The sequence below is a fragment of the Moschus berezovskii genome, chromosome 1, assembly GCF_049115385.1.
Source record: "Moschus berezovskii isolate FMDL1 chromosome 1, NW_MosBer_1.0, whole genome shotgun sequence".
Taxonomy (NCBI): Eukaryota; Metazoa; Chordata; class Mammalia; order Artiodactyla; family Moschidae; genus Moschus; species Moschus berezovskii.
In genome coordinates, this window is record NC_142460.1 from 86,821,075 (window position 1) to 86,833,258 (window position 12,184).

Sequence of the window (12,184 nt, forward strand, 5' to 3'; positions counted from 1 at the left end):
TGTTAGTACTTTCAATAGAGTGATCTGGGCAGGTTGTATCGCAAAGGGTTAGGAGTGAATAGAGGTGATAAAGTGAGCTTAGATTACTTTCTCAAGGAGTCATTATGAATAGGAATGATGAACAAAAGCTTAAAGAGGCAGGAAATCCAAGACACTTTTGGTGGGAGAGGGGTTTTTAGAATAGTGAAACCTAAAGAATGACAAATTAGACATCAAACACTCTGTAATGATGTATTGTTTTGAAACAGTTATGATAATTTGTGTGTTCTGGAGGCAGAGGGAGTTTTATGATGTGATCTTTTACTAGCTTTGAAGTATTTCTCAATTGGTCCAAATAATACTGGTTGAGATCTAATAGGTAATTTCTTCAGCTGAGGCTTAACTGGGTCAATAGTCTGATTTTCCAACAGTCAAGACATGAGGGCTAGGGCTATAGTGATAACAAAGATAAACTTTAAAGGACTCTGACTGAAAGAGGAATGCTGATTCAGGAATGCTAACTGAAATCTGTAAACTCACAGTTAAATTGGATGTATATTTGTTTGTTAAATTCTGGGATTCCAAAAGTTAGAGGAAGGTGCATGATGCACAAAGTTAGGTATATTTCTTATGTGAGCTATTAATGGTTTGCACTTATGTCCACAGCTGAATCTAAATATAGTCAAAGTCTGCATTAATTCTTAGGTGATTAATTAAATATACACTAAAAGAAAATGAAGGCTTGGAGGACATCATTTCCAATCTTCCTGGGAGGGAATCACAGATATTGGTGATGATAGCATATCCCAAAATGCTCCCTTGGAGGAAACATTAAGTAACTGTCATGTCTTCAAATACTCAGAGATGACTAATACAGGGAATTGGTAAAGCTGATGAAGCATTGGATTGGGTCTGTGACAGGTGAAGACATACCTACTGTACAGGTTTCAGCTGAGAAGACTGTCAGATGGATACCTAAAAATAATTTTCTCAGATTTTCTTGGTGAGAGAGTCTGGAGTACATATTTGGAAGAGCTTTTGGGGGTTAGGGGGAGTGATGAATGCAGATTGGTATGGTTAATTAATGAAGCATAAAATTGGAAAGAGGTGCGGCCGTGAGGAGCTACCCAACGCCTGAGGCCAGGGCCGGCGGCCGAGAGGAGCTACCCCACGTCCAACAGGCGGTGGCTGCGCAGGCGCAGGAGGGCCGAGAGGAGCTACTCCGCGTTCAAGGTCAGGAGGGGCGGCCTTGAGGAGATACCCCTCGTCCAAGGTAAGGTACAGTGGCTGCACTTTGCTGGAGCGGCTGTGAAGAGATTTTCCAAGACCAAGGTAAGAGAAACCCAAATAAGACGGTAGGTATTGCTAGGGGGCACCAGAGGGTAGACAAACTGAAATCATAATCACAGGAAACTAGCTGATCTGATCACATGGACCACAGCCGAATGTGGTCCCCTGGAGAAGGGAATGGCAAACCACTTCAGTATACTTGCCTTGAGAACCCCATGAACAGTAACAAAGGGCAAAATGATAGGATACTGAATGAGGAATTCCCCAGGTCGGTAGGTGCCCAGTATGCTACTGGAGCTCAGTGGAGAAATAACTATAGAAGGAATAAAGGGATGGAGCAAAAGCAAAACCAATACCCAGTTGTGGATGTGACCAATGATAGAAGCAAGGTCCGGTGCTGTAAAGAGCAATATTGCATAGGAACCTGGAATGTTAGGTCCATGAATCAAGGCAAATTGGAAGTGGTCAAACAGGAGATGGCAAGAGTGAACATAGACATTCTAGGAATCAGTGAATTAAAACGGACTGGAATGGGTGAATTTAACTCGGATGACCATTATATCTACTACTGTGGGCAGGAATCCCTTAGAAGAAATGGAGTAGCCATCATGGTCAACAAAAGAGTTCGAAATGCAGTACTTGGATGCAATCTTAAAAATGACAGGATGATTTCTGTTCGTTTCCAAGGCAAACCATTCAATATTACAGTAATCCAGGCCTATGCCCCAACCAGTAATGCTGAAGAAGCCGAAGTTAATCGGTTCTATGAAGACCTACAAGACCTTTTAGAACTAACCCCCCAAAAAGATGTCCTTTTCATTATAGGGGACTGGAATGCAAAAGTAGGAAGTCAAGAAACACCTGGAGTAACAGGCAAATTTGGCCTTGGAGCATGGAATGAAGCAGGGCAAAGGCTAATAGAGTTTAGTCAAGAGAATGCACTGGTCATAGCAAACACCCTCTTCCAACAACACAAGAGAAGACTCTACACATGGACATCACCAGATGGGCAACACCGAAATCAGATTGATTATATTCTTTGCAACCAAAGATGGAGAAGCTGTATACAGTTAGCGAAAACAACACCAGGAGCTGACTGTGGCTCAGATCATGAACTCCTTATTGCCAAATTCAGACTTAAATTGAAGAAAGTAGGGAAAACCACTAGACCATTCAGATATGACCTAAATCAAATCCCTTATGATTATACAGTGGAAGTGAGAAATAGATTTAAGGGACTAGATCTGATTGATAGAGTGCCTGATGAACTCTGGACGGAGGTTCGTGACATTGTACAGGAGACAGGGACCAAGACCATCCCCATGGAAAAGAAATGCAAAAGAGCGAAATGGCTGTCTGAGGAGGCCTTACAAATAGCTGTGAAAAGAAGACAGGAGAAAAGGAAAGATATAAGCATCTGATTGCAGAGTTCCAAAGAATAGCAAGGAGAGATAAGAAAGCCTTCCTCAGTGATCAATGCAAAGAAATAGAGGAAAACAACAGAATAGGAAAAACAAGAGACCTCTTCAAGAAAATTAGAGATTCCAAGGGAACATTTCATGCAAAGATGGGCTTGATAAAGGACAGAAATGGTATGGACCTAACAGAAGCAGAAGATATTAAGAAGAGGTGGCAGGAATACACAGAAGAACTGTACAAAAAAGATCTTCACGACCAAGATAGTCACGATACTGTGATCACTGACCTAGAGCCAGACATCTTGGAATGTGAAGTCAAGTGGGCCTTAGAAAGCATCACTACTAACAAAGCTAGTGGAGGTGATGGAATTCCAGTTGAGCTATTTCAAGTCTTGAAAGATGATGCTGTGAAAGTGCTGCACTCAATATGCCAGCAGATTTGGAAAACTCAGCAGTGGCCACAGGACTGGAAGAGGTCAGTCTTCATTCCAATCCCAAAGAAAGGCAATGCCAAAGAATGCTCAAACTACCAGACAATTGCACTCATCTCACACGCTAGTAAAGTCATGCTCAAAATTCTCCAAGCCAGGCTTCAGCAGTATGTAAACCGTGAACTCCCAGATGTTCAAGCAGGTTTTAGAAAAGGCAGAGGCACCAGAGATCAAATTGCCAACATCCGCTGGATCATGGAGAAAGCAAGAGAGTTTCAGAAAAACATCTATTTCTGCTTCATTGACTATGCCAAAGCCTTTGACTGTGTGGATCACAATAAACTGTGGAACATTCTGAAAGAGATGGGAATCCCAGACCACCTGACCTGCCTCTTGAGAAACCTGTATGCAGGTCAGGAAGCAACTGTTAGAACTGGACATGGAACAACAGACTGGTTCCAAATAGGAAAAGGTGTACGTCAAGGTTGTATATTGTCACCTTGCTTATTTAACTTATATGCAGAGTACATCATGAGGAACGCTGGGCTGGAAGAAGCACAAGCTGGAATCCAGATTGCTGGGAGAAATATCAATAACCTCAGATATGCAGATGACACTACCCTTATGGCAGAAAGTGAAGAGGAACTCAAAAGCCTCTTGATGAAAGTGAAAGAGGAGAGTGAAAAGGTTGGCTTGAAGCTCAACATTCAGAAAACAAAGATCATGGCATCTGGTCCCATCACTTCATGGGAAATAGATGGAAAAACAGTGGAAACAGTGTCAGACTTCATTTTTTTGGGCTCCAAAATCACTGCAGATGCTGATTGCAGCCATGAAATTAAAAGATGCTTGCTCCTTGGAAGGAAAGTTATGACCAACCTTGATAGTATATTAAAATGCAGAGACATTACTTTGCCAACCAAGGTCCGTCTAGTCAAGGCAATGGTTTTTCCCGTGGTCATGTATGGATGTGAGAGTTGGACTGTGAAGAAAGCTGATCGCCGAAGAATCGATGCTTTTGAACTGTGGTGCTGGAGAAGACTCTTGAGAGTCCCTTATACTGCAAGGAGATCCAACCAGTCCATTCTAAAGGAGATCAATCCTGGATGTTCATTGGAGGGACTGATGCTAAAGCTGAAACTGCAATACTTTGGCCACCTCATGCGACGAGTTGACTCACTGGGAAAGACTCTGATGCTGGGAAAGGTTGGGGGCGGGAGGAGAAGGGGACGACGGAGAATGAGATGGCTGGATGGCATCACCGACTCTGTGGACATGAGTTTGAGTGTACTTCGGGAGTTGGTGATGGACAGGGAGGCCTGGCGTGCTGTGATTCATGGGGTCGCGGAGAGTCGGACACGACTGAGCGACTGAACTGAACTGAACTGAACTGAAAATTGGAAAGAGATATTAACTCGTCAAGAAGGTGCAAACAAAAAGACGAAAGGATAAATTTTTCAAGCAGCCAGGGTGTGTATCAGGACAGGGGAAGCAGGGTGGCAGGTGTAGATTTCAGAGCTGGAGGAGGGTAAACCACCACGTTGATGCAACTGGTGTCCAACCCAAAGTACGATTGAGTTCTGGGGCACATCTGTCCCCATTTGTGTGAGCACAGAGTCAAAAATGAGCAGGAGAAATATTGGAGAAGAAATGCATTTGGAGAAATGCACCTTGGAGAAAGTGATTGAAGGAATTCAGAACAGAAGGAAGGTAACAAGTTTGAGGAGAAATGCAAAGCAAGGAAATGGGGAAGGGGAAGAAGAAACAAGTGTGTACTGAGATCTACTAGAAACAAGCAGAAACTTTCGATGCATCTATTTGGATGCCTCTGGATTAACTCAGGCTTTTAAATGCAGTTGCCTCATTAGCAAATACACACCACTACGTATAAAATAGATAAACATCAAGGTCCTGCTGTATAGTACAGGGAATTATATTCAATATCCTATAATAAAACATAATGGAAAAGAATATGAAAAAGATTCTATGTCTATAAATAAATAACTTTGCTGTAGAATAGAAACCAACACATTATAAATCAACTGTACTTCAATTAAATTTTAAAAAATGCAGTTTCCTCACACTTCTCTCTCAGAATGTGTGTGTGCCAACTACTTATGAAATAATGAATTAACATGCACAACTGATGTACTTGACTCTCACCTATGGTGGGAGACTTCCATTTTCTACTTTGCTAATTTCTATATCATCTAAGTTTTTATAAATATATATTACTCTTATAATAAGACAAAATCAAAAAAATTCTATCAGAATGAGGTTAGCTTCCATAGAAAAGCCACTTGTACCCCCAAATAATCATTATGAAGGGTTGCACTCATGTTAAATAAAATGTATCATAGTAGTCATAGAGATAAATATACGATATAATAAAAGGATATTACTGAGCATATTATACATCACACTCACATTTTCCTTAAAGATTAGGTTTAAAACTTCACCCTCCACCCCCAAAAAATGACGTAAGTATGGCTTCACTGTTGCCCACACAACCACATCTAAGATGATGTACATAGATTATCGAGTCTTAGATAACTGTGTGAATGATATTAGCAGCAGGCACAGTGGAACTCCTTTCTTCACCCCATATACCATGGCTGATAGTTATCTTAAGGGTTCCATGATTTAATTTCCAAATATCTGCCTATGGATTTTGCCTGTAATTCTTCTTTTAATTAATGCTCAATGGTTTTCAAATTTAGCTCAATGGTTCTGAAATTTAATGAATTACCATACAGAGTAGCATACACAAAACCACGTATCTTATACTTTATGGGGAGTTAAGGGATTTTTGTGAGATGATTTGGTTTGAACTTGTTTTACTTGCTGATTTAACAGCCACCTTGTTCCTTTGTATAATATGAGATTTGGCTCCACTTGAGAGAACTATCAGAAACTTAACTGGGGATTCTCTTTGCTGAATAAGAAAAGACTTAGAAAACTTACTGTGGTTCAATTACCTTCTCAACTTTCCAAAACAAATATCCAATAAATGCTTAATTTCTGTCCTGACCATGAATCCTTTAGAAGTATAGGTATCCATCCTTTGTTTTTGTATTTTTCTAATATAATGGAGTCCTGTTATTAAGCCATTGGGTCTATTTATTAATCTAAAACAAATGAGTATGAGCATTGTAACTCTAAAGGAGAAATTGGAGAATTTAAGAAATAACCCGTTGAGGAATCAAGCAGATTCTCAGAGAATGAACAGTGACTTGACAGCTCAAAGACAGCAGGTTAAGTAGAAGGCCAGGGAGGCAAACCTAGGTCTGTTTTCCTTTCTGCATTATCCTTTAGTTATTGGTGACATGTATGTAAACTCAGGGGCAAGGAGAATACACTCAGGTGCTCAGAACGTAAAAAATAAAAAAGAGCTCAGTCTATTATAGCACTGGGTGTCTCTCATCACTGAAAGCACGTACACAAATGATATGCAGAGGGAAAGCCCATTTGTCACTAGACCAAAAGACGGAAACTTTCAGGCAATGAATGGAGGTTTTCAGGTGACAACAGAATCCAGGTCAGACAACAAGCCTCTCATCTCTATATTTTTCACCAACCTATATAATTTCCATTCATTCACCTGGGCACACCTGAAACTAGAAAAATGAAAGCTTATACACACACACGTGCACAGGCACAGTCAATCACTTCCAAAATTCCTACCCAAGTTTGGGCAAAGGGACAGATACACTGTAGCACTTATTTTAAAAATCTATCTAATTTCTCAAAGACCCAGGTTAGATACATGCTGCTCTCCAACTCATAGGACCAGGTTACCTGGTTAGGATCAGGATCAACTTCATCCCAGTTGTGAGTGATGTGGCCTTGGTCAATGAATTCAAAAGGCTTGTGAGAAACTGAAGGTAGAATCCTATACAGCCAGCTGTGGGGAGGAAACAAGGACACACAAAACTTAGGGTGATGTTATGGGTGATGCCCAGACTGTCTCAGGAAGTACCATCGGGAAGACACTCAAGTCCACAACAATCTGTGGGCTTTAATGTGAGATGCAATGACACAGCATCACTTCTTAATAGCCACTGTTGCCCATAGCCCTGCCTCTTCTCACCTTTCAACTCTACCCATCAAATGGAGAGTTGGAGGCTCTAGCCCTCTGTTGTTTCCATGCTGGCAAAGAAAGAATTGTCTTTCCCAATGGCAACTATAAAGGAAGGGAAAGTACCTTGAGGGATATCTGCGCAGGCAGACCCACAGGAAAACATTAGCTTATATATGTCATTGGATCCTAATCTTTGCTCTGGCTCTAGTAAGTGAGGAAAATGAAGCCCACACAGTTTGAGACCATACAAGTGGTTTCGTTGTCATTTTTGAAATATTAATCAATTTTCTTACTTAAAATTGTAAAATTAATTCATGCCAGTGCTAAAAATAATTCAAGCAATTTAAAAAGTCCCAAAAGGTAAAAAACTTTCTCCTCTAATTTCTCCAGCACCAATTCTCAGAGGCATTAGAACCGTTTAACAATTTTCTTGTATATTCTTTCAGATGTTTCCAATGCATAAAAAGCAAAATTGCCAAATTGCTGTACCACTTTAGTCTCACAACAATAATGTATGAAAGTGGCTGATTACCCACATCTTTACAAATATGCAGTATTATGAATAATTTTGACCATAGGTGAAAAATGCTATCTCATTTTTATTTTGAATTATTTTGAAAATAATTTATGAGTAATGTTGAGAATCTATATGTTTATGGGCCCCTTGTAATTTTTCTGTGAATTACTTGCCCAAGTTCTTTACCGTTTTTCTATTGGGTTGTCTTTTTTATGTTAATTTGTAAGAGATTTAGGAAATTAATGCAACTGTACTCTAAAATTATAAAACTATCCATATTTTCTTATAGCACATTTATAGCTTTGTTTCAAGCTTCTCTGGTGACTCAGAGTAAGGAATCCATCTACAATTCGGGAGACCAGGTTTGATCCCCGAGTTGGGAAGATCTCCTAGAGAAGGGAATGGCAACTCGCTCCATTATTCTTGCCTGGAGAATTCATTCCACGGACAGGGGAGACTGGCAAGCAGACTGTGAGCAGACAGAGGAGACTGTGACCCATGGGGTCACAAAGAGTCGGATATGACTGAGCGACCAACACACACACCCAGCTTTGTTTCAGTAAGAGATGATCTTAATGAAGGAACCCTGAAGGACACCAGGAGGAGAACCATCCAGAAGTTGAGAGGGACCACTGAAACTCACTAAGAGGGACCCAAGTGCTTTCCGAGGCTGTTCCCCTGGCAGAGTGCAGCAGGAAGAGGAATACCACCTGGGGCAATGGAAGGTCAGACCTGCTTGAACAGATGCTGGCCCTTTAAGCCCCAGGATGGTCTACTTCAGGAGCTGGAGTTGACCTGGCCTCAAACTGAGTCGTTCGGGAGATCAAGCTAGATTTGTTCAGTTTTCTTCTGTTTCCTCTAGCTCTAGGTGGAGTGATTTCAGACACTGGACTTCAGACCATGAATTATTAATAACTATGCCTCGCTAGCATCTAGTAGTATCCACAATTGAGAACACGCATGTGTATCTTAGAACCAACTGTGAGATCCTGCAAGTTTTTTGAGTCTATGTCCCTCATCCTTATCTCCTAGGATTGTTGCCAGGATTCAGAGTTTATGTACCAAGAATGCCTGGTAGAGTAGGTGCTCACTTATTAGATGTGTGTTGAATTGTTTATCTGCCTACCCCTATCATCTAGGTTGTTATGATGGTCCAGATTTTCCACATTCTCTGTCCTGGCTTTCACCTTCTCAGGACCGAGAGAATCAGCTAACTAATCATAAAAACCAACCCCTGATAGATATACTGTCATAGTTTTTGGGTCGGGGTGAGGGGTCCTGAACTCTGTGGTTTAAATGAGTAGTGACTAAATGTAGGAATACCAGTCTTTCTCACTTATGGATGGGGTTGGCTCTATCTTCCCCCTGGGGATTTTGAGCATTTTCAGAAACCTCTTGTGGATACCTTTGAAGAGTTCTAGACAGATGGGTGAACCCTGCCCAGTGTCCTTTGTTTTTCAGCCGAGTTTGTAAAACTCCCCAGGCAGCACTACATTGCCCTGGACAGAAATTTAATTCTTATTCAGGGAATGGTGCCAGCATCTTAATGAAATGCCAACAGCTCCTTTTCAGCCTCCTGGAACAGAGCTCTATTCCCGCTGGCTGAAGATATTGCTGAATAATGGGGGCAGGCAGCAGAATTCGGAGTCCAGGTGTCCCGTTAGTGAATGGGTCATAAAGTCAAGAACATAGCCATGGAGGCCAGGCTGTCATAAATTAGAATGGACAAGATTGTCTGTGTGCTTACCTTACCTTGGCTATCTGGGCTTGCAGAGAGAGAGAGAGAGATGATTAAATAGTGATAAAATTAATCCTGATTTGACAAGTATGGGAAACTATCTCTTCCCCTCTTCATGTGCAAATCTAGTGAGAGAGAAGCAGTATTGATACCGATGTGATAGCAGGACCTGCCACTCAATTTTATGACAGCCTCTTAGGGATACCATGTATTAAAGGGAGACACTCTGCTATTGTGGCAATAATAATGATTATGGTAATTAATGTTAATTGAGCACTCACCAGGTACCTGGCAATGTGCTAAGGACTTTGCATATATTCTTTCCTTTAATCCTCTTCAAGACTATGAAATAAGTACTATTATTATCATTTTTACAAATGAAAAACCAGAAGGCTCTAAGAGGGTAGATGACATGCCCGAGGTCACACAGCTGAAAAGAGAAGGAGCCAGGATTTAAACTCAGGAGGCCTGACTGCAGTGTGGGTATGATTAACCAGTAAGGGGAACAATCTATCATTTGTGTGGTCCATGATGCTTTTGTACTCAGTCTCATTTACTTCTCAGGAAGACTCTCTGGAGATAAACCCAATCATCTTCCACTAAGCAGTACCAGACGACCTACCCTCTGCCCCCAACCTCTAATATAAGTAGCAGCCCTCTTTGCGGATACCTTCATCTGGTTTGAAATTCTTGCAATTGGACACTGCTTAAGTCACAACACTCAACTGCCTCCCCAAATCACAACATCTACTGCATCTTATGTGCACCATAGGAGTTAACCAAGGGAGTGTGTTCATTGACCTGGCTTGTAGGACATGGAACATGACACATTGTGCTAATGAATGTGCTGGTTTCCAACAAAGGCAAATTCCAAGGAGGAAAAACCTTATTAATTAAAACCACAAGGGGCATAATACATGACCTTTCATCTAACCCATACTTGGATTATCCAATATTTTCATCCAAAGAACATAATACTTCTAGTCAGCTAAGGAAAATATTGCACTGAATCTCCTGTAACTTTGAGTTAATCAGTATTAAAAAAAAAAAAACAAGTAAAACAAAATTGGACAATTCCTAGCGGAAGGCCAGACTATGAGGAACATTTTTTTCTGAGTGTAAGCAACAGTTTGTAAATGTAACTAGACATGTCTGTTTTCTAGGCTCTATGCAGCTGTTCTCTCCACTTCTTCCAACAGTCACTTGATTCTAGCTGGAGATGAGATTCATCCTTCCCTGACTGTGATCCAAGGCATGGCCTATAAGAAGCAGGATTTTGGGCAGCCCTGGGAGGTTGTGGCCCAGGAATAGGAGGCAGAATTAAATACTAGTTATAGCTCCCATACCTTCTTTTATTGGTGCTCCGTGGACAAGTGAAAGCTGATCCTGAGAGCTGCTCAGCATACAGATTGTAGGGGCAAACTTGAGGATTATTCTAAAACAAAGGAGGCAATAAATGACATCACTCCATCAGAAAGGTATCCCACCTTCCCATGAAACAACTCAGTGGGGGGAATTCTGGCTTGGATGGGGATGCTCTGGGTCACTTACTGCACATGACCATCTTCAACCTATATGTCCTTCTTGTAATAACGTTTTAGGTAACTTATTGTATAAAATTTATAAATTATAACCTATCTCACCCTTCAGAAATATCCCAATTCTTACCCTCCAAAATGGGGATCCTAAGATATGTGTAGTCTTATTAATAATTAGCACATTAAGAAAGAGGAAACAGTATATCATGAGTATTTTTTTGCCATGAAATTGTCTTCAAACTGTTTTGAAAAATTTTTGTTTGCCATAGTTTTTATTGTAACCAATACTAGTGTGAACATCTTTGTGTACACATTTTAAAACAAGGGCTGATTATTTTCTCCTCATTGTCATATCTTACGCTGTTCAAAGAAGTATAAGAAAGTCCCCTAACCCTGAACCTGGGGGATCCTCCTGAAAGCCCTACAGTTAGTCTTACTTACTTTGGGGTAAGTGTTTTGCCATAGGTAACCATCATCCAACTTTAACTTTTGTATTATTGTTGTTCAGTATCGCAACTGTCTTAACAATCTGTAAAACTAATTTTAGACAGTTCACAGGCTAATACAATAGCCATGGTGGGAAGAGGCACTTGACCTGAAGACTGGTCATACATTCCCTTAATTCAGAGTTCTCTAATTAATATTTTATTTACTCATACCTGTCCTTCTGGCAGGGCACCTGGGCAGCGAGGGTCCTCTGAGGCACACTCATTCCCGAATCCAGAAATGTACTGCATGTGACAAGACACAAAGGCCACCATTAATGGGACTTAAAGAGTATTCTGCTATTTGACAGTCTACGAAGGTAAGAAATTTCTATATGGACATGTGTTTATCATGTTCTATACATCATATCTTTGCTATGTCTTGGCATGTGACCCATTTAGGAAAGATAATTTCCCTGCATGAATTTCAAAGACCCACAGTTGATTGGGAGAAGAGTGCTGGATATTGCATAGACTCACCACCCCTAGCTGTACTTACTTAATTGATTTATGGGCTTGTTCTTAATTGTCCCACTCCAAGAACAGGTTCTTTAATTCTGGGTCCATCAGAGAGTTCCTGAGAGGGGAGATGGCTTAGGCTCAACTCCAGGTTAGTAAGATCTTGCTTGCCTAGATAGAAACCTCCCTGATGTTGGCACTCCACTCCCCCTCCACACATTGAAACAAGCAGCTACAAGGAGATGTGC

At 40.9% G+C, this 12,184-nt stretch overlaps 1 protein-coding gene across 2 annotated transcripts in view; it reads right to left on the reverse strand.

Moving 5' to 3' along the window:
- Positions 1 to 12,184, reverse strand: part of HGD (homogentisate 1,2-dioxygenase) — a 61,729-nt gene that overhangs the window by 35,649 nt on the left and 13,896 nt on the right. For both annotated transcript variants that reach the window (XM_055435623.2, XM_088837368.1), the window contains exons 2-4: positions 11,652 to 11,723; positions 10,801 to 10,889; positions 6,917 to 7,022 (exon numbers count right to left, since the gene is read on the reverse strand). In XM_055435623.2, the coding sequence (XP_055291598.2) occupies positions 6,917 to 7,022; positions 10,801 to 10,889; positions 11,652 to 11,723 (267 nt within the window). The remainder of the gene's footprint in view (positions 1 to 6,916; positions 7,023 to 10,800; positions 10,890 to 11,651; positions 11,724 to 12,184) is intronic.